Source organism: Penicillium samsonianum, assembly GCF_028829775.1.
Source record: "Penicillium samsonianum strain IBT 33392 chromosome Unknown utg000001l_segment0_segment0, whole genome shotgun sequence".
Taxonomy (NCBI): Eukaryota; Fungi; Ascomycota; class Eurotiomycetes; order Eurotiales; family Aspergillaceae; genus Penicillium; species Penicillium samsonianum.
Window position 1 is genome coordinate 1,338,847 of NW_026643259.1, and position 21,093 is coordinate 1,359,939.

The 21,093-nt window shown below is 48.5% G+C and overlaps 8 protein-coding genes across 8 annotated transcripts; 1 reads left to right on the forward strand and 7 right to left on the reverse strand.

Moving 5' to 3' along the window:
- Positions 1-7: 7 nt before the first annotated feature.
- dscB lies at positions 8-1,281 on the reverse strand. Its single transcript, XM_057273247.1, has 2 exons — positions 930-1,281; positions 8-790 (listed from the first exon to the last, which is right to left on the reverse strand). Exons 1-2 carry the CDS (start codon positions 1,194-1,196, stop codon positions 107-109), a joined length of 951 nt encoding a protein of 316 aa, XP_057141426.1. The 5' UTR covers positions 1,197-1,281; the 3' UTR covers positions 8-106.
- Positions 1,282-1,514: 233 nt separating this feature from the next.
- N7471_000527 (TFIIH subunit TFB1 family protein) lies at positions 1,515-3,505 on the reverse strand (the record flags this gene model as incomplete). Its single annotated transcript, XM_057273248.1, has 2 exons — positions 1,515-3,304; positions 3,364-3,505. The coding sequence occupies 2 exons, from the start codon at positions 3,503-3,505 to the stop codon at positions 1,515-1,517; spliced, it is 1,932 nt and encodes a 643-aa protein (XP_057141427.1).
- An 800-nt stretch (positions 3,506-4,305) lies between these two features.
- Positions 4,306-4,965, reverse strand: N7471_000528 (uncharacterized protein; the record flags this gene model as incomplete). Its single annotated transcript, XM_057273249.1, has 1 exon — positions 4,306-4,965. The coding sequence occupies one exon, from the start codon at positions 4,963-4,965 to the stop codon at positions 4,306-4,308; it is 660 nt and encodes a 219-aa protein (XP_057141428.1).
- A 1,133-nt stretch (positions 4,966-6,098) lies between these two features.
- Positions 6,099-6,530, reverse strand: N7471_000529 (uncharacterized protein; the record flags this gene model as incomplete). The annotated part of the gene is made up of 3 exons (XM_057273250.1): positions 6,099-6,185; positions 6,276-6,385; positions 6,437-6,530. The coding sequence occupies 3 exons, from the start codon at positions 6,528-6,530 to the stop codon at positions 6,099-6,101; spliced, it is 291 nt and encodes a 96-aa protein (XP_057141429.1).
- Positions 6,531-7,803: 1,273 nt separating this feature from the next.
- N7471_000530 (Leucine Rich Repeat domain protein) lies at positions 7,804-9,839 on the reverse strand (the record flags this gene model as incomplete). The annotated part of the gene is made up of 3 exons (XM_057273251.1): positions 7,804-9,197; positions 9,291-9,593; positions 9,653-9,839. The coding sequence occupies 3 exons, from the start codon at positions 9,837-9,839 to the stop codon at positions 7,804-7,806; spliced, it is 1,884 nt and encodes a 627-aa protein (XP_057141430.1).
- A 3,035-nt stretch (positions 9,840-12,874) lies between these two features.
- N7471_000531 (SET domain-containing protein) lies at positions 12,875-14,333 on the reverse strand (the record flags this gene model as incomplete). Its single annotated transcript, XM_057273252.1, has 3 exons — positions 12,875-13,636; positions 13,805-13,900; positions 13,959-14,333. The coding sequence occupies 3 exons, from the start codon at positions 14,331-14,333 to the stop codon at positions 12,875-12,877; spliced, it is 1,233 nt and encodes a 410-aa protein (XP_057141431.1).
- Positions 14,334-15,855: 1,522 nt separating this feature from the next.
- N7471_000532 (phosphatidyl synthase) lies at positions 15,856-17,313 on the reverse strand (the record flags this gene model as incomplete). The annotated part of the gene is made up of 1 exon (XM_057273253.1): positions 15,856-17,313. One exon carries the CDS (start codon positions 17,311-17,313, stop codon positions 15,856-15,858), a length of 1,458 nt encoding a protein of 485 aa, XP_057141432.1.
- A 1,105-nt stretch (positions 17,314-18,418) lies between these two features.
- Positions 18,419-19,458, forward strand: gldB (putative glycerol dehydrogenase (GldB); the record flags this gene model as incomplete). The annotated part of the gene is made up of 2 exons (XM_057273254.1): positions 18,419-18,826; positions 18,889-19,458. 2 exons carry the CDS (start codon positions 18,419-18,421, stop codon positions 19,456-19,458), a joined length of 978 nt encoding a protein of 325 aa, XP_057141433.1.
- Between the last annotated feature and the right edge of the window lie 1,635 nt (positions 19,459-21,093).

Here is a 21,093-nt window from a genome sequence, read left to right on the forward strand (position 1 = left end):
TCCTACCAAATAACCCAATGTTCCATCTCAACTGTCCGCGGTACATCTATACCAGATAGACATATTCAACAAGCCTTGCACATCCCAATCAAAGAACAAGTACTCTCTACCAATCACGCGTCAATCGATTAACAAACCCACCACCCTCGCCGGCAGTATTCGCGAGTCTCTGAGCCTGCACACCAGACCCCTCCACCCCCGAAGCCGAAGCAGCAACTTCACCCTCCAACCTCCGTCGCAGATCCTCATACCTCTCTCTCTCCGCACCACCAGACTCAGAGCCAGAACCACCCCTCCGCTCCTGCTCGCCAACCACCCAAGCCGGAACCCGGAACCCGGTGCTAGCCGGCGACAGACCCGGTAGCAGCTCCGCGCGCCAGGCTACACCGACGATCCAGCCCAGGGCTGACGGGAGGAGCATTGCGGGGAACTGGGAGAGGGCTAGCTGGGCAGCGACTATGTAGGTGGTTGATTTGTCGGAGAGGAGGAGGGATAGGCTTGGTGGCGGGGGTTTGGGTTGGGATGTCTGTGTGGCATTCTCGGCTGAGGGATCATTGTTGGTATTGTTGTCTGTCGAGTTGTTTGTTGTGGCGGGGGAGGATGTGGACCCGATGCGGTAGCGGTATGTGTATGGGATAGTGGCGTGGTACTGCGCCAACAGGGCGAATATGGTTGCTGTTGGGCCGGAGGGGAGGTAATTGATGTTATTTAGGGATAGAGGGCGGATTAGGAGGGTGAGGAGAATTGGCGGAAGTAGAGTCGTGTATGGTAGTGTGGTGAGTAGGAAGGTCTGTAGCAAGCAGAGTATCATGGTGTCAGCAATCGGTTTCCAGGTCATATATGATACTGTTTCAGTTTGTCCGTCTCCTGGTCGCATATGTCTATGCATATCTGCAGGAACGAGGGCAATAAGACAAAGAAGGACTAACCGCCATCTTCCGCTTCCCCCACGCGCGCTCGACAACCCGCAGGTGGTAGACTAGCATCGCGGCGAAGAGGGCCTCGGTGGAATTGGTGAAGCCAACGACGTGCCACACCAATGCACGCCAGAACTGGACGTACGGCCAAAAATGAGGCGATACATAGATCACGACGAGGTGTTTTATGTCGAAGAGGGAGAGAGCGATCGATGAGGCGATCGTGTAGATGAGGAGGGCTTTGGTGAGGGGCGCATTTGTGAGGCCGGAGGTGAGCATTTTGAGGCCCCTTGTGTTTCTCTTTTTCAGTGTGATTCTGGCTTGGGAATCATCTAAGTTGGGGGAGAAGGTGAGTTGGAGAAAGTTCAGTGCAGTTGAGGGGACAGATGGCACGAAGTTCCCGAAGTCCGGGGAAGCTCGACATGCCGACTTTATTCTCTACAAGCATTTTTATGTCACTTTATAGTTATGTTATTTTACACGTAGTTTAATAGATATCGAGATTTGTATTCTCTGTATGAATCAAACATTGAAGCTCTTATGCAGTATCCTATTATACATCCCATACCCAATATCAAACGCCTGGGTTGTTTCCTTCTATGTCAGTGCCATCTCTTGAGCAGCAGCCATGGCCGCTTCTTTATTTTGTTCGGCCAATTCTTTTTGATATCGGGTCGATGCGACCTCCAGTGCATGGAGTGTAGGACCAAGAAGCTGGTTCACAACCTTCTGGCCTCCCTCCACACCTTCTAAGTTGACTCGTAATTTTCGCCCGGTGCTCTCGTACATGTCACGGGCTTGCTTCTTTAGCCGGTCAACTTCGACTTTCCGCTCAGCCTCTGCGTCATTAGCAACAGCCTTAATACGCTCTGTTGCTCGCTGAAGAGACTCGGCTAAGGACGCGACCTCTCCAGCGCGGTCGGGGTTGCCCGAGAGGAATGCCTGCCAGAACTGGTGCAGAAACTCCGTTGTCGTGGCATGTGTTAATGTTAAGCGGTCAAATAGCGCAGTCGACAGCCCATATGTTTCTGATGGTGCTCGCTCGTTCATCTGGGCACGACGCTCGCGCAATGCTTTTAGGATCTGAGAGAATGCATCATGTAGAGCGGCAGATGATCCGACAGGTCGACGGCTAGCAGGTGCATCCTCCATCTCCTCGTCTTCATCATCGCCGGGGTCCACCAACTTGCCCAGTTGTGTATTGCCCTGCGATGGGAGACTTTGATTGATCTCCGTACGGAGAATCTGGAGAAGCTGATCCGGATCTTGTTTCGCAAATTGTTTGGTTTTATCCTCCTCCTGGCCATGAGTGAAGAACCGACTTTGATCACGAATGTTCAAAGTGATGCGGCTTTGCTCTTCTTCTCCACGAAGATCCTGCAGCTGGAGCTTTTTCCATGCCTCTTCGTTGATGCCTATAGGGGCACTCATATCCCCGTCGGCCGGAGCCACATTAGCCATGATCTTTTCACTCAGGCTGTTCAGTGTCCGGATAATGGGTACTTTGTCGACGCCAGATGGTCTCATATCTAGATCAGGTCGGTTTCCGCGACGCTGGCTGTGGTTTACTTCATTTCCAGCCAGATCTAAAAAGTGATGGATATTTGTGTCCCGGTCCGGCTGAGCGGCCTCGTTCGTTTGGAGGTATTTGTCCAGCACGGCATCGGTTGCGTCGGCCTCTGTAATCCGCTCTCCGCGCAATTTTTTGAACAGCCGACTTTGGAAAAATCGTGACCAGAACTGTTGCTCGCTGAGTTTCGGCACATTCTCGTCATACACGCGTTTGACCAGTGCATGTTGTGTGAAGATGAGCTGGATTTGCTCTTTGCTGATATTCAGTCGTGTCACGTTATCCTCGACTCGAGGCTTGAGTGAAGATAGCACATTATATGAGCCACGGATTTGGCCCTGTTCGATTGCGTGCGCTCGCAATAAATGCAGTCGTGTTGACCAGAACTGTGATACAAATGACCCAGACGACAAGGCTTCCGGTTTTGTGTGCAATCCCTCAAAAAACATTCGTTGCAGATTTGAATCGGATCTTAATAACGACTGCTGTAGTTCTATGTCGGACCGAAGCTTATTCTCGTCGTCCAAAGGATTCTTCGATGTCCCGGCGGATGTCACAGCGTTTGCAATTGCCATTGCCGCTGAGAGACCCTCAGATGTACCTCTAGGCACCGGTGTCTGGGATGGTGTAGCCGCCTTCGCCGTATTGACCCGAGCACTCAATGTGTCTTTGATGACATCGGCCTGCGGGCGGGCGTCTGCTCCAGCCGTAAACAGGAAGACATATTGATCGGGGGTACTATTGGGTGGCGCGTCGGGAGCTTGCGCAAAGATTTTGAGCATCACTTTCGGATTCGAGGCTGGGGTCTGCTGTAGATCTAGCAGTCGCGCGGGTCAGCAAAGAGAACGAATGCACGGCCATGGAGTGACTGCATACTAGTGATGTTGAGCACGGGGATTGTGATCGTGTTCCCAGCCCCTGCAACTGCAGGACTCCATGAGACTGACTTCTCATCTGTGGATATAGCTAGGGTCCCATCTTTCTTCTTGTAAGAGGCCGCTCCGCTCGGAGGTGACATCGTCGCGTGTCTTGACAGCTTCCACTGTCTTCAAAGGCGATAATGAATCCACCCATCGGGATAAGCAATTCCCCAAGGGCGGAAGTTAGTCAGGATGGTCTGGGACCTTCGTGATAGACAGGGCGTGTGGAGGTGAAACCAATAACGAGAAATGCGGCTCTTCTGCGATTCATCACATGACGTTGACGTTTGCCAAGCGTCACCTGGGAGCCAAGCCCTAAGTGAACGAAGCTGCAGTTTCATTTGTGATAAACAATGTAAATAATCCAAAAGATTCATTAAATGTATGTTTAAACCGGTGTTGTCTCATCTCTTTATTAGAAAGAGCCCTACTATAAAGGTTCGTTTATGCACAAGCCATCATCCCTCTTTGAGTATATCGTATGTATGTACTAGTATTCCCTTCAAATGAGATGATAGTAATTCTAAGGGTGATAAATAATATTTGAGCCACCGTTATAAATGTAGTATCTCTTGGTCGACTTACCATTTCTAGAGGGAAGAGTACTATATCCAACTTTTTCATACACAAAGTAGTTGCACGGGATATTATTCAGGACGCTTTCAATACATACTTGAGGTTAAAAAATAGTGAATACTATACGCGCCATCACCTTATGACAGGTGACTATTAGCTGCATATGGTATTGGTCCAAGCATAATCTCAACAACTTTGACATCAATAATGAAAATTAAGGTCCAAAAAGAGATGCAAGAAGTGACCTGAAACAACCCAAGTCCCAACACACGGGTTTTTACTTTGCACTTGACAGGCTCACCACCTATTTCATCAATAATGACTAAACCCATCCTTCCAAAGCCTTCCACGCAGAGCTGATTGTCTTCGGGGGCGAGACAAGGGTATCCCTCCGGGAGCTATCCACTTTGATCACCGCGAATTGATCACCACGGAAGACATAGTAGAGATCCTGACCACTCGGGCTCGGAACAATAGCATCAACACAATCAAAGCCAGCCTGAACAAGACTCGGCCAGCCCTCTGCAATAGTCGCAACCTTATTGACAATTTTGTCGGTACTAGAGTCCAGACGAACATAGTGCATGCCGCGGAAAAAGTACATCTCATTCTTTGTTCCGGGGGTGAGCATTGCTGCATCCACGGTGTCAAAGCCCGCTTGGGTGAGCGACTTCCATCCAGAGGTAATGAGACGGGCCCCTTCATTGACAAAGCTGTCATCGTAGTTTTCGAGCTTGATTTTGGCATATCGGCCTCCGTAGAAAACGTAGAGTTGTTTTTCCTGCCAAGGCACAGGCACAATAGTGTCCACTGTACCAAAGCCCATCTTGGGAAGAGTGTTCCAGCCCTTGCTTACGAGGGTCGGGCCTGCAGCAAGACTATGCTCCGGGCTTCCTTTGCTAAACCTGACACGACCATAGTGTCGACCGGCGAAGATATAGAGCTCTTCTTTTCCGGCAATGCGACAGGCGGCGTCAACCATTTTGAACAAAGATAGTCGGTAGAGATATTAAAAGGGTAGAAGTGGTATTGTTGTTGGTGGGCAGAGAATCAATTGTGAGAATGTGAATATATTCAGACTGGAGGTCGATATGTTGGTATTTATATCCATCTGCTCTTGGAATTTGGGCGTTTTACCGAATATTGCTCATATGACCTACTACTTGCCTGTACGATGAAAACATTTCAATGGCAGGTTTGTATGACTGAGATCGGATGCACATACCAATATAGCTAACATTGTATGTCCCGTCACGGTGTACTGAGGGCTAAGAGTGTATAAAGATGTGCAGTAATAGCCTCTCGGTTTAGGAGGATCAAGCTTTACTCCACAACCCATGCAAATAAGGGTATGTAGTGCCCTATTGTGCAACAAGAGGAAGAGAGCTCAGCCCTGTGGATCCACTTCTTAGCATTGGATCTCTCGGACTCTGTGGCTCACAGTAGTAGTTAGTGCTCGAGCCACATACCTGTGTGTAACGTCGAAGGTTGAAATTGAAGGACTAGACTCCTCCTGTGAGAGCTGGCTATGGATAAAGTGCTAGGTATGAGAAAATGAAGATACTGGCAATATTCTAAGAAAAAGAAAACAAGTAGTGGTCGTCTTATCTCGTCTATCTGGTTAAGCAGGACGGTGGATATTGGGACTTGTTTGATATTAGACATTCATATTTCCAATAGGACTAAGATATTTTTGATCTCATATACCAAATTAGTCCCACAATTCCTATAGGGCTTGTTTGAATGTTTGCTCTTCGATCTTTCAGATCGTCAAGTCTCTTGTTTTATTCATTTTCCCGACAGGTCTCTATCGAGGGTGTATGTCTTAGGTCGGGAGCTTCTATAAATAATAGTAGTGGAAATAGACAGAAATGGCTTATAACACCAGGAGAAAAAAGATAGAGAGCGAATACGCAAGAGCTCCTATGGAAAATGGAATATTTGGTCGATAATTTACAGAAGCAAACAGGTTCATCAATATTAATCAACTATGGTACACATGCATTGACCCATAGATACATGTAGATCATTTTCGAGAGATGCTGCAAGTTCATGGTAGATAGCAAGTGCCATTGACAGAGTGTCGATAAATGGCAAATATCCAATGGATTCCTCCTATTTGAAGAACTTCTCCAACTGCTTGTGGCGCAACTCCTTGAGCATCTCCTCAGACACAGACCTAATTTCCCCAAGAATTGCATTCTTTCAGACGACTGTTTATATCACTAGCATCAAGTATACAATCTCCTATAGAACTAATATAATCTCCTATAGACGTCTGGGTATACATACCTGGCCCACTTTGTTCATGCGGAAGACCCTGAAGACATCGCCATCAGTTGCAAGTGTGTATGCAATGTGGTACTGTCTCTTCAGACGCCTCTGCTCGGCGTGAAGCCAACCTTTCTCCAGTTAGTAGTGACAGAAGTACCAAAGGCTGATACAGCACTCACCCGTAAGCGCCGTCATTTCTGAGCCTATTCCCTCACGACCCAAAACCTTTGAGGGTCGCATCACAGCCAGAAAATTGATGCTCTTGTCCTCCATCCCGTACCAAAAAGAAGATTCACGATGTCCATATGCGCGAGCCCTGGTAGAACTAGTACATACACCCATGTAAGAAAACCCAGAGCGAGATTTGAGGTCTAGGGGTGATGGCTCGAGCATGTCTCTGTTCATCACTTGGAAGTGGACGGCGGAGAGGAGTGACTCAACCCGGAGTCTTTGGGATGCTTCATTATCGGGTTGTAATCTCAGTGCCTCGAGAGATTTAGAGAGGTCCTCTTGGTTGGATTAAATTGTAGTTGGCTAAGAGAGAGAGAGAGGGAGAGAGAGAGAGAGTGCGTTAATGAAGAACGAGGTGATGGCGAGAAGAGAGGGGATCGAGTCTTAGAAATTTGTTGCCAGGTAGTTGCCTATCTGGGACTGCAGTGGTTGGCACACCCCCGATGAGGCACAAGGCACAAGGCTATATCATACTAGATTTTTGCGCGGGATCACAATTCAAATCACCAAATAACTACATATATAACGTCCCGGAAGCCCGTAGGCTGTTAAACGTGAAGGGCTAACCCTCTGGGCCGGCCTCGCACTATAGCATTAGAGAATTAGCCAGTTTGTTATATCTCTTAACTTTTCTAAAATTTATAATAAAGAAATTAGTTTAAAGAAGAAGTTAAAGACCAAACGTACTTATATAGACGTTTTTGAAAGGAAAATGCGTGGATCAGAAAAAAGGCTATGTTGTATAAGCGTTCTGGCAATCCACCGTCTGACTAACATATATGAACCAATAAGAAACCTCGAAACGTACAAAACATTACAACCTTCCTATAGATAGTTATGTTGGTTGATTGATCGAGTCTACGAGACAGCCCATAAGAGATAAAAGTAGAGACTAGGTAGGGATTTATGAGTAGAGTAGTAAAATCCAGATAGATACAGTAGCGCCATATGAAGCCAGTGATATGATAGAAAAAAAGAAAAAAAGAAAACCAGACACCGCTGAAGAGATAAATCTCAGATGCTATGCAAAACCAAAAGACAAAACGCGACCGAGAGCACGAACCCGAAGCCAGTAGCCAGAATGCCGAAATTCGTAAACCATGTTGCGCGCCGCCATGCATAGACCGGATATCATCATTCATGATCGTCAAAAAAAAAAACAATAAACAATAAGAGATAAAGCAATAAAAGCAAAGCTCCTCCAATAAAACGCAAACCATGAAAATGAGGGATATCAAATCAAGGGTATAAGCAAAAGTGATAAAAAAAGATCCAGCGAAGACGCTTTTTTTGAGAATAGAACGCTCATAGTAGATCATTTTTTGAACATGTAGTGACCATAGAGACCGCCGACCTCACCGACGGCCATGGGGATCTTGCGCATACCCCACCAGCGCGCACCCATCTTCCAGTAGCGAGCGCCATCGTCGAGGGGTTCGTGGGGCATGGAGGATGGTTCGCGAACGTACCAGCCACGACGGCCGAGGTCTCGGACAGTCCAGCCAACGGATGCGCGGTGAGTCTTGGCGCGCTCACGCAGCGGGGTGATAATCTTGTCACTGAACTCAACGACCTGCAAGGGGTAGCTTTGGTTCGAGAGCAGGAAACAAGTGCTGGTGTTGAAGATGGCTCCGATGGTCATCTGTGGCACCTTGGCAAGATCGAGGTAGCAGAGAGTGCTGGGGGCATCGATTTCGACTCCCGTGGCTGGGTTGCGGTACCGACCGAAGAACGAGTTCACGTCCGCGACTGAGAGATCCGCAGAGCTGAGACCCAGCTCCTCCAGGTGCTTGGTCATAGGCACCAAGTGTGGGACATGGTCCGAGGTGATCTTTGCTCCGCCCAGGTTGAGGGAGCGGAGAGTATCGGGAAGATTCGGCAGCAGAGCAGACACATCAGCCTCTTCCAGAAGACGGAAGCGGGTCGGGTCCGTCAACAGGTTCAAATAAACAAGAGACTCATTGACCGAAGGGTGGGTGGTGAGGAAATTAACCAGAGCGCACGGGCGGAGGCGCGTGCATCGGGACAAGCTCAAATGCGAGATACGGGCAGTCTCGGGGATGGCGAAGAGAGCTGAATCGTTAACTTGAGTGTGAGTAAGGTCGAGGTGCGTCAAGTTGACCAATCGCGGGAGGAGGTAGTCGAACATGGGAGCGGAGATAGTGCTGCATTCGTGAAGCGAGAGCCGTTTCAGGTTGGGCAAGGTCATGGATAGCGCAGGTCCACCGACCAAGGCCTCCTGGAAAACCCCAGAGAATGCCTGAGTCGAACAACCGCAGAAATCCACGGCGCGCAAGTTCGGCAGCCCCATCAAGAGCTTCCGGACCACTTCCACACTAATATCGCCTTCCAGGTGTTCCTGCAGCAGACATTCCTTCAAATTGGGCAGAAGTTCCAAGCATTGCAAGAGGGTCTTGGAGGTCAGGTTCTGGATTTCAGCGTTCATCTGCTTAGTTCGACCCAGGCCGACGGAGGTGAAGTGCGAGAAGTCCAGACGGCGCACCAATGTCCCCAAAGCCGGATACTGCGACATATGATTAAGTGCCTTGGAGAAGATAATGGAGTGTGGGAAAGTCATGTTCCTGTACAAGACACCCAAAGTAGCAGCGTGCAACGTGTGGGATGTAAGCAGGCACGAGACCAAATCCACGTTGCGAGGGGCGTAGCCATTTGGTGGAAGATCGACCGCAAGGTTCGAGATGATTTGATCTACCAACAGGTGTTAGCCACATGAGAAACGAGAACGGCAGGTGCAACTTCTTACCAAGAACCTCGGGGGGAGCCTCTCCAAAGGCGATGTACCGGGAGGGGTCTGTAAAACCTCCACCTCGGGGGCCTTGGGAGGGAGAAGCTCCATGGCTTCAGGTTCCGGGGCCTCCCATGCCCAGCCCTTTGCCTGTAGGCTTCCAAGCCCACGAAGATCGCTGTAGCTGCGGCTCAAACTCTTCCCGCCCAATCGAATCTGCTTCCACCCAAGGAATCCACCACAAGGACAGCAAAAGTCCGGGGCCTGTTGCATCTGGGTGGGGCGCTCGACCTTGCGCTCTTGGTCTTGCTCTTGGGGAGATGTTGCTTGTTGGGTATCCACGAACGATTGCGCAATTCCTAGATTACCCACGATCACGTCAGCCTGCAGCCTGGATTCGCACATCGTCGGTACGTACCGTCCTCCGTGTCTTCTTTGATAGAACCGAATGAGGGGCGACGTTGGCTGCTCGACCTGGACCCGTCCGGGGTGCTGCAGGGCGAGGGAGACGACTCGCGTGAGTGGAAGTGATCACCACAGGGGATTGAAGACAGTCGTGGGAAGGCCGGCTTGGGTTGCGAAGGGGCAGGAGTAACGGTGGTCATGGTGCAGAGGATGAGGCCCTCTATAAAGGGCCCTAAGTGTACAAGTGACTAGTCGAGGAGTACCTTGGTGCAGGTGGAAACACAAAAAATAAAGTCTACCGAAATTTAAAAATCAAAGGGCTTCTCCAGATTGAAAAAAAAAAGGAAAGAAAAAAAAAATAGCCCTCAAATCAAAGAAGTGTTTTAAGACCGAGGGCAACTTTAGGGCTCTCAGAGGGGCGGCGGGGAAGGAAAAAAAAAAGGAAGCTGTTAGTCACGGAAACGGATGAACCGGTGTTGCACAACTTTGTAATATGGCTTTCCGATCGGATTCGCTGAAGGATTCCAAGACCTTTTGATCCAGTGGCTTGAGACTTTTAAGAAGTTTTGTAAAGTGAAGTGAGTGAAAGTTGAAGATCGAAAAAAAAAAGTGTAAGAAGAAATGCACCACGGGTCATGGCCACATGGGGCGAATTTTTAATTTTTAAAGAAAACGGGTGAACTGATTGATTACGGTGGCGGATCTGTATTCTTTTTTTCTTAATGAAAATTGAAGTATAAATACTGAATTGATATATTTGATATACGTTAATCTATATATATCGAATTATATACTCCATCCACCTATGCTATACTTCCTTATATCACAACTAGACTGATTAAGTTCGTGTTAGTTCCCCAAGCTACCCCTGCAGACCCCATTTACTTTTTTTTTTTTTTTTTGATGCATGCGGAAACTTGGCGTCATTCACCCACATTTGGACCTGATAGAGATATTCTTTTATTAAAGATACACCTGACAACTTAGTACATTTACACCCGAGAATGCTGTACTATTGTTCCAAGGGTGTTCAGGTGCCCAGATGCTCCAATTCTATGACATAATCCTAAACCTTCTGAGATCCACTGGTACCTAGCGCCCTCACCAATTCCTTAAAAGTGACAGGTCAGCAGATCTCAAGAATCCGATGCATCCGCTTTATGAAATGTACCCCAGACCACGAGTTCCTATTACCTAAAATATTTACTCTCCATGCAGCTAACCTGCTAGTAAACAGCCCATTTTCGCCTCTTTTTGGAGATGCGGGGATAGACGCGCTATTACATAATGAGAACCACAGATCCTGTCACCTGATAGCATTACGGGCCGTGTCCCCTTTCAGATCGGAATTGGATGATCCCTATATTTTTAAGTCAATTCAAAAAGTACTACGGAGTACTCCCTACTTGGTACCGGAGTTCCGATGGGATGGAACATTAATTGCTCCACTAATGCTAATGCTCTAGTTAACATTCGAGTGATTCTAGTACATACTATCTCGCTCGTCTATACTCCGTGCTCCGTACTTTGTACTACTCCCTACCCTCACCGACTTTGCTTGTCCCCCCAGCCAAGCCCGGTGATCCACGGTTATGCCACTCTTATGCAGTCGATCGTCAAAGCCAAGCCTATAGTTTCCCCCATTAAATATGTACACATTCCCCCCGCTTTCTACCTCCTACATCCCTCCTGGGGAAAAAAACAATCTCTGGACTCTCCCGGCTTCTCCCCTGCCCGGTCCTGCATTCTTGTCAACCTGACCGAGTTGAAATCGGACCGGATTGCTGACTAGCACTGCATCGTTGGTACGACTTGCCCGACAGCGTTGGCAAAGGCTTAGTTCTCGCGCTGCAGTTGAACAACCTGGGAACAATGCAACTCAGTCCAGATTTAAAGGCTTGAAGGGGGTGTTGGCGTCATTCGAGTCAAATCTCTCTCTCCTGGACTCTTGGATTTGGCCGTCAGAGATAACAAGTGGGTACGGCATCGGAGGGGCTTACTGCATGCCGGCCAAGCCCTGGTCGTGATGAAGGTGCACCTCCGCGGAATTGCATCTGCCGCCAAGGCTTCCGCATTGCTCGACTAGACAAGGAGGTGGACTTAGTTCTTGGTCCTTCTCTCCTTGCTCTACTTGTGGGTTCTCTTAAACTAATCATTCCCAATATTCGTGCTCAACGAAGAATGTCACTAGATTATAGCCAAGTGATCTGACTACGTTGAAATTGTGAGTTCAACCCCCCCTAGTTTTGTCTTTTGAATGGCGAGAATCTTTGAAAACTACTCTTTCCCTGATGAACGTTTTTTTAAGCGTTTCCTATTACCTGACACCCCGGTCATACTATGTATTATTGGGAATGTTGAAATTTGTGTGGATACTGAATGGAAAAAAAAAACAATGTCATTGCGCGAAACCGTCAACTTTTCAAAACTACTTGAACATACGTTGACAATGGCTTGCTTGCGGCAAATCTAGCTTTCGCTTCGATCAATACCGCAGCATCTCGGACTGGAATACGGGCCGCGGGGGCCGTGTGGGTCATCGATGGATCAACGGCTAGGCTCCACGTAAATTCGGAGCAAAGAGTTGCCAGGAAAAACATCCATAAAGCAAGCGGACATATCACCATCGCGCGTGTGCTCGGACGCGCGTTGAACAATAGGGTCGATAACGCGTGCAAGAATACTATCAGACTCAAGACACACCGGCGGAACATGCGGGCCACCACGATGAAACAGAGACTCCAGTAAAGCGAGAACAACACCCGGAGACGATGCGGTTGTGAAAGAGATTGGAGAGGATCGGACACATGCGGGTTTTATATATCGGGAAAGGCACCCTAAGTCCCTGTCTGTATATCTAGATCGCCCGCTCTTCTTTGGAAAATTATATGCCTTGAACTCGTCTATATAAAATGAGCAATGACTCTAATTATCGACTGCTCGCCCTTCCGAGATCGAAGAGTACCCAACTTGAAGTCCTGTGCGCCCAATAAGCATAATTCCCCATACACCAGATCTTCCTGGAGTACATACGAAACCCAACTATAAAACCCTAAATAAACCCACAGCTAGGATCTCCCAGTCGAAATACCAAGACTCTATAAGAATGGCAGTGAAGAATACAACCATATCAGCAGACTTAATTTACCCCAAACGACCTAATAGCTCCTTGTAGCTACCCAACAACAATATCCTCACTTCGGCATAACAATGCGACTTGGAAACGCACACTCATCTAATTGTCCTGTCTCCACAACCACTTCTCAAACTCATCCGAACCTAACCCCCGAGGCACCTGGTCCTTCAAGCTCTTCCATTTCATCGATAATCCAAAACTTGCATGTCCCGTTGGATCCTCCATCAGCCTCTGGATCCTTGTTGTCTCCGGGTTGTCCTCCCCCTCATAGGCCACCCTTGCTTTATACGATCGCTCCGCAAAAGTCCTAGCCCGCGCCTGATCGCCGTGCACGATGCAGATCTGAAAAGCATCATAGTAAAGCCTAGCGAGATGTGCACCATGACTACCTTCAAACTCCTCTTCAAGAATTTTCAGAAGGACATGGCAGTCTTTGAGGCAGTCCCTAGGGCTCTGCATCACGCGGAGCCCATTAACGATTGCGGCGTCGAGGCGTTGAATTTGCCGGCGGCGCTCGTCACTCTGTTGCAGTTCATTGGCTTGCCTGGAGCAGATGCTGCAATCACAATCGAAGCCGAATGCATCCTTCAGATGACGACGTCGCTCGTCTGACGTGCCCCCATGATTATATGGGATGGTGATCTCTTCTCCCGCCCTGATAAATCGAACGGCATGGATATTTTCGAACCCCGAGGCACTTTCCCAGCTGTTATGTGCGTTAGGCAGACAGCTGTGGTTGAACCGCGAGATTGTAGGATAAATGCCTCCAATTGGAGATTCAGAGCCGCATGGCAGAGCGTTTGTTCGGACAATGCCACTGAACGGTTGCTTTCCAGGGAAATTGTTATACAAGGAGAGGAACTAGCGTTAGGCGTCCTTCAGTAGCTTCTGAAGCTCTATTGAAATTTGTTTTTCCATCGTGGCTGCGCTTGTAACGTTCGAGGTTGTGAAAAATGGCTTCTTAGAGAGAATCAATTGGCCTTTTGCAATGTTAAACATTGCCACGAGGCCTTATCCCTTTCCTGGCACTAGCTGTATTTCATATAGTGGTATATTCAGCTCGCGGATTGGATCAGTACCGAGCACAAACTGGGCTATGGTAGTTGGCATTTCCGGTTCGTCGAACTGGTTATTCAGAAGTCAGAGAGGGGGCAGTGAATCATAATATTTCCAAATATCGTACCTGCTCATAGGACCTGATCGATCGTTTCACGTCATCAAGAACATAATGACCCGGCAACCCTGAGCCCTCATCCCAGCAATGAACTTTCGATCCGAAGTAGCAACTGGCTACCCGGCTGACAGTATCGATATGGTTCCTCAATCCGCCGGAGTCCTCATTCGGGATCGTTGCGCCAAAACGTAGGAACTTGTGACCTTCAAATGGAAGCAGCAGGTTCGGGTCGGAATTGAATTCAATGTAGTTAGGCTTCACTTCGACTTGAGCATCATTTTGGTAACGCTCTTTGATGGATTGCAAGAATTTTTGCCAATTGTGTTTGTCCACCAGCTCTTCTGATAGGCGTGGGACAATGTCAAAGCCCGTGTAGGAACCCATGGTTATCGGTCAAGTTATCGATGAAAGAGGATTGTTATGAACCATGAAGTAGTAAAACAAGACAAAGGGAGAATGTACTCCTATGAGCAGGCTGTTGAGCGTAAGCTTCTGGGCGCAAGAGAGGGAGAGAAGAAGGATTAATTTTTCTACTGGCAAACCGAGGCTAGCTAATATAGTTAAATGGCATCCTGAAAGGGAAGGCACTAATGGAGGCAAACAGGTTACACCAAGGCTCCTTCCTTATATTAAAGGTTCTACACCGTACACCCTTTCTACACAGGAGAAAGCGGATATACGAAACCTCATATTCCATTTGTTGTTGAAATTAGCTTATACTTACTGTGTTAGCCTTCTCACCATGCATAAGTTCAGATATTGGGACACATACATATCCTATGTATGATGAACAGGTGGGTGATGTCGCTGGTACTGCAGCTAGCCCTAGAACGTTCCCCAGAGGACGACTCAACCAGCGCAAACGCAACCCGAGACAACAATCCCGTCCTGGTACCCCATCACCCGGGCAAGACATGCATACCCACTCAAACGCCGTGGTCTAGAAGCCCGGAGTAGAAAGTAGAAAGTGTGATCGAGAAATGTGTACCTACCCGACTCATAGCGTGCGTGTCTTAGAAGATGTCGGGTAGTCTTGTTTGCCACTCTGGCGGTTGGATATTATGCAGGTGCTTTGGGTTATTGGCTATGTATGTCTTAGGGTACTTTGCTTCTTTCTTTCCTTCTAGTTCCTGGCTTTCCCGAGACATTCGTGGTCTAGGCGTGGAAGTGTCGAAAATTGAAGATGAATATAGATTTTTCATATGTTGATATATGCTCTGGTATAATATACTGTTTTTGACAATGGCTTGTTTTTATGCTGTGTAAAAGTCAAGTATTAAAGAATATTATACGCTGTCCATGGATTGAAAAAGGGTAAAGAATGCATCAAGAGCTCTGGTAATAAGGGATGATACATCACCATGTCGCCAATCATTGCTTTTTCTGGAACAATAGAACTTTAGAATACGCAGATTTCACTAAAAGAGAAAATTACACAGAAATAGTTTACTAGTAAAGACTGATTGACGACGTCATTGATGAAAATTGCTTGATATGGTATTGAAATATTGGGATATAACTGCATGCGGAAATGTGTAAAAAAAGGAAAAGACAAAACAAAAAGCTTCTTCGGGTCATGGCACATGAAATGTAAGAATCCAGTCTAAAAAGGGAAAAAAGGAGGTCGAAACCACCGACCATCCACATTGTAGAAAGTAGAAAGTAAATCTCAAGTCTTTTCTCAGGTCGATAATCCAAACGACGTGACAAAGGATATCAAAAGTCCTAAAGCCCAAAATTTAAGGGGCACATGCATCAGAGAAATGGCGGAAAGAAAAGAAGTCTATGAAATGACATGAGAAAAAAAAAGGAAAACGCCACGAAAGAAGTCCTTCTCAAGCCCAGTATCACATGTTTTTTGAGTTTCGTTTCAGCGTGAAAAATTCGAGGAGATCAAATGTCCTTTTTACTCAATGGCGGAGGCACCGTCACCGTGGGTGACTGGGTTGACCTTGGGGTTCCACTTGAGCTTGAAGTCGGCGCCGAGCTCCTTAGCGATGGCAGCCTTAACGGCCTCGAGGACGTTGTTGAAGACACCGAAGTTGGCAGGGCTGTTGGGGTCGTTCTCGCCCTCCTTGCCCTGGAAGACACCAGTGCGGACCAAGCAAGTGTTCCAGCCGTACATGTTTCCACCGATGATATCGGAGGCGGGGTTGTCACCGACCATGTAGATGTTATCGGGCAGACGGGAGACGCCGTGGAGCTCCTCCATCCAGGCCTTCATAACCTCGTCGGCGTAGGTGTAGGTAGCACGCTCGGGCTTACCGTAGACAACACGCTCAAGGTCGACACCGGTGAGAGTCTTGTACTGAGCCTCAATGGAGATACGGAAAGCACCCTGGGTCAGACGGGGGAGACCCTTGTGCTCGGTGGGCATGAGAAGATCACCCTGGGAGAAGTAGATGGGGATGCGGGTGGCGACGGGATCCTTGGCCTTGGACATGAGCTTGCCGTCCTCGGCGAGCAGCAGATCCATAATGACCTGCATATCGGTCTGGTAGTCACGGGAATCGGCGAAGACCATGATGGCGTCGAACTTCATCTGGGAGAAGTCGCGGGGCTTGGCCTCGGCGCGCTCCGCGTCGGTGAGAGTGGCCCAGGGGGAGATGGAGGGGTCCCAGGCGAGGAGGTCCTTGGGGTGCACGACGGTCTTGAAACCGTAGTTTTCGGCAACCTCGCGGATCTTGAAGCCTTCACCACCAAGAACCAGAACGGTCTCGTAGTACTCAGCCAAAGCCTGCATGGGAGTGTGGGACTGGATGAACTGGTCGGTGGAGATGGGCTGCTCGAGGATCTCGGAGAGCTGAGCACAGCGAGCCTCTTCAGTCTTACCACCACCGTTGGTGAGGAGAATGTGGGGGATGCGGATACCCAGCTCGTTGTCGCCGTTGAGCATCTTGAGGGCGACCTTGGCCTCCTCAATGGCGTGGTTACCGTGTGCCAGCACACCATCAATGTCGAAAGCAAAGGCCATGTTCTTGGCCTTGGTAGTCTTCTCCTTGTTGATATCCTGGACCTGGGAGGCCAAGATATCCCGGGAGACTGAAGGAGCACCGCGCTGCGCAGTTGAGAGGCGGGACATGCGGGGGGAGCGGGGGATAGGGAGCGAAGTGCCGAAGGAGTTACGCGAGCCCCGGCGGTCCCTCATGGAGGGAGCCAAGCTCAAGTTGTGCATAAATTGAGCGGCATCACTGATGGCGCTGCGGGTGGCGGGGATCTCGATGGCATTGCCGCCTGCAGACGGAATGGCGAGGCCGGAGGCAGCCCGCTGGTCCCGGGGGGAGAGAGCACCGTGGGGATCCTGGGCGCGGGGATCCTGGGCAGCCGGATCGACTACGAGGTCGGAATCCTCGAAGCGAGGCATGATGAAGGTATTGGATGGAGGGGAGGAAGTAGAAGGATGAGCTTCTACTTGGGGAGTCACTGGATTCAGGACTCTAAGGGGAAGAATTGAAGTTGTAATCGAGGAGAAGGAGAATGAAAATTGACTGATAAGGAAGCAAGATGGCAAAGGAGGGAGTTCAGCAGAGTATATATACAGGCCATATCTGTTACCAGACTCAAAAGACAAACGAAATTGGTATTTGCCATTGAGGTTACGAGGGATCCACTCACCGGGTATCATTATTCCTAGGAATTATCGTCATCATTTGGCAAAGATATAGGGTGGACCATTTCTCGCAATGAGACAGGCTTGTACAGGGTACCTGCGTCATTGTGGCTGACACAGTGTCTTTCCATGTACCTAATACACGGGACGTTCTACTTCCCGCGGCCGAATTGAATCAGAAAGGCGTTGATTGGACAGGACCAGACTTGCTGGGCCGAATATGAAGCAACACAGCACGCCGAGTGGGTAGGAAGAGGCCTGGGACGGACGGACGATTGGACTAGAGCGCAGTTCGCCCGTGGACCGACATGAGATCGATGGAGCCGATGACGATCAGGCCAAACGCTGAAAACACCGTTTCGGTTGGTGATGTCATGGCCTGGAGCTTTGAAAATTACCAGTGGTAATTTTGCGCTTTTTTTACTTTTTTTAATTTTTTTAAATCTTTTCTTTATTTAATATTTTATGATTTGATTTTGTTTTTCATTTTGTCAGGGCATGATGATCTCCAAAGAAAGAACGGAGAGTCAGTGTTTCTGATCGACATATAGAAAAGGAAAGTAAGGCTAAGTTGCAATATAGGTACATTCATGTAGTATATTGTACAAAGTATGCAGTGCAACCTAATTGCATATTGCAACTCAAAGTTCATTGGAATCAAATTAAATAACGAAATTATATAATTCCCATTCCCACCTGGCAACCTGGGAAGGTTTCTTCTGCCCCTCCAACCCCTCCACCCCACTTCCCAACATCGTCATCGCTCCCTAAGCTTCCCCCACTCTTTATCTTCTATCTTCCAACAGCCCGTATCTTTCTTCTTTCTATTCTTGAACTATATTCAAACTACACTACAATCATGTCATCTGGAAAGACTTTCACATTGAACAACGGGGTGACCATCCCTGCCGTTGGTTTTGGTACCTTCGCCAGCGAGGGCTCCAAGGGCGAGACCTACGCCGCCGTCACTGCTGCCCTCAACACAGGCTACCGTCACCTTGACTGCGCCTGGTTCTACCTCAATGAGGATGAGGTCGGTGAAGGCATCCGTGATTTCCTCAAGGCCAACCCCTCCGTCAAGCGTTCGGACATCTTCGTGACCACCAAGGTCTGGAACCACCTGCACCGTTACGATGACGTCCTCTGGTCCATCAACAACTCTCTCGAGCGTCTGCAGCTCGACTACGTTGATCTCTTCCTTATCCACTGGCCCATTGCTGCCGAGAAGGATGGCCAGGAGAAGCCCAAGATTGGCCCCGATGGAAAGGTAAGTGAATCTAGCTTTCCCCGCAACGAGCACACGAGCAGCTCCCAACTAACCCGGTATAGTACGTGATCCTCAAGGACTTGACCGAGAACCACGAGGAGACATGGCGTGCCATGGAGAAGCTGTACGCCGACGGCAAGGCCAAGGCCATCGGTGTGTCCAACTGGACCATCCCTCAGCTTGAGGCCATGGCCAAGTTCGCCAAGGTCCAGCCCACTGTCAACCAGATTGAGATCCACCCCTTCCTGGCCAACGAAGAGTTGGTGCAGTACTGCTTCGCCCACAACATTCTGCCCCAGGCCTACTCGCCTCTGGGCTCGCAGAACCAGGTCCCCACGACGGGCGAGCGGGTCAGCGAGAACAAGACCCTGAACGCTGTTGCCGAGAAGGGTGGTAACACCCTCGCCCAGGTTCTGATTGCCTGGGGTCTGCGTCGTGGTTACAGTGTCCTCCCCAAGAGCTCCAACCCCAAGCGCATTGAGTCCAACTTCAAGAGCGTCGAGCTCAGCGATGCCGACTTCGCGGCTGTCAATGAGGTGGCCAAGACCCACCACTGTCGCTTCGTGAACATGCGGGATACCTTCGGCTACGATGTCTGGCCTGAAGAGACTGCTAAGGGTCTGTCCATTTAAATTTTGTCTAGACCAATTTACAAAAAGATGAGAATAATACCCCAAAATGGGGATTTTGGGTGGAAATGAGTTAATGAACGGACTACGAACTCTGTTAGATGAATTGGACATACCCATTGATCTCACTCTATTTACTGTGTTTCAGCTGTAGTAGATTGTACAGCGTAGATTGTACCACATATAATTCGGAATCTTTTCAGCCGCCTCTTTCTTTCATTCAACCTGGCACTAACCACCAATCTCACACACCGGCTGCCACAGCCTTGATCCCGTAGGTCCAAACACCCGCCCAAGATCCACCCATCAACCATGTCTATGTCCAATGAACGAAGCGAATCAAACCAAACCAACCTAGAATAAGATTACACCCAAAATTAAGAGAATGGTACGAAAATAATTGGAAAGGGAACCTTGCAAATTTTGCAAAAGGACCCTGCAGTTGTAACAGTGTAGTAACTAACTACATATGTATACTACTATATTCCTGGAAGTATGGCCTAGCATCCTCGACCAATAAGCAAAGCAAATCACCCTCAAATGTGAAAAAAATAACATAAAAACAATCTGTAGGGTTGCACTGTACCTGACAAGGCAACCCCTTAATTGGAAATAGTGTTACCCGGGACAGAAGCGGCCAAAAAGATGCCCAACATACAACCGTTGTATAACTTGTATACTACAAGAAGACCTCTCGAGACACGGTTATTCAAAAATACAACTCTAAAAAAGCGGATAGCAAGTCTATGCAACAAAACAGGAGCAGTGTGCTCCGAGCCCTGCAGACGATGTCATCTCGCGTTGACTTGTGGCTCTGCGCCACTCAAGGGGCTTAGCGTTCTCGCGCGCTTACCGCATTGGGCCTTAGCGCTGCTGACTACAGTCCAACCCGGGAGATGCCGGAGGGGCATTGGGCTATGGGATATTAGAATCGCATGGTATACTGGTTGTGTCTAACACCGAAACGCCGAATAGGGTAATGGTCTTTTGATTATGTGGTCGGAGCACATTGTGCGTGTTTACTTTTGTACATTTATTTATTGAATGATGCTTAGCGCATGGGTGTTTTTATTTGCTATTGGTTTGCCGAGTACTAGTAGTGTCTATGTATTGTACTAGTACAGTGCATTTCTCCTTCATTGGGCCGATCAGTGACGCGGTTCAGTTACTATTTTGTATCCTGGAATTTAATGCCTCATTTCTTTTGGTAATGAAACACTATTTAACTTTTTGACCTGAAACTTTTGCTTCGGGTTCTACGATGCCGAGTGTTGAGATCGGGTATCCCGATTAAGCCGATAGGGGAAGAACTTCGGGGGATTATAATACATAGTCGAAGTCTCCAAGGTTGTTTGCCTGTTTCCTAGCCTACAATACGGAGGGTAGTGGGTAGCATCTGGGTACTGCATGACTGGGATGGTGCAGTCTGATTTAGTACACCATATTGATATTGGACATACTCGTAGTACAACGTACGCCTTCGCTGCCAGTGGGACGCCATGTGAGATACAACTGCATCCACAAGATACATTGTATGAAAGACGTTGCAAATCCCAGCGCAGTCAACTTGCAGACTTGCCCTGGCCTTTTGCAAATATCAAAACAAGAGATCAGCATGTACATATCTGTATCGGCTAT

What these genes read in the sequence shown, in the direction of transcription:
- dscB (XM_057273247.1), bottom strand. Translation starts at nt 1,196, where the DNA reads ATGCTCACCTCCGGCCTCACAAATGCGCCCCTCACCAAAGCCCTCCTC. An exon ending in GGGGGAAGCGGAAGATGGCG is followed by an intron (nt 791 to 929) that starts GTTAGTCCTTCT and finishes TGCTTGCTACAG; the next exon opens with ACCTTCCTACTCACCACACT.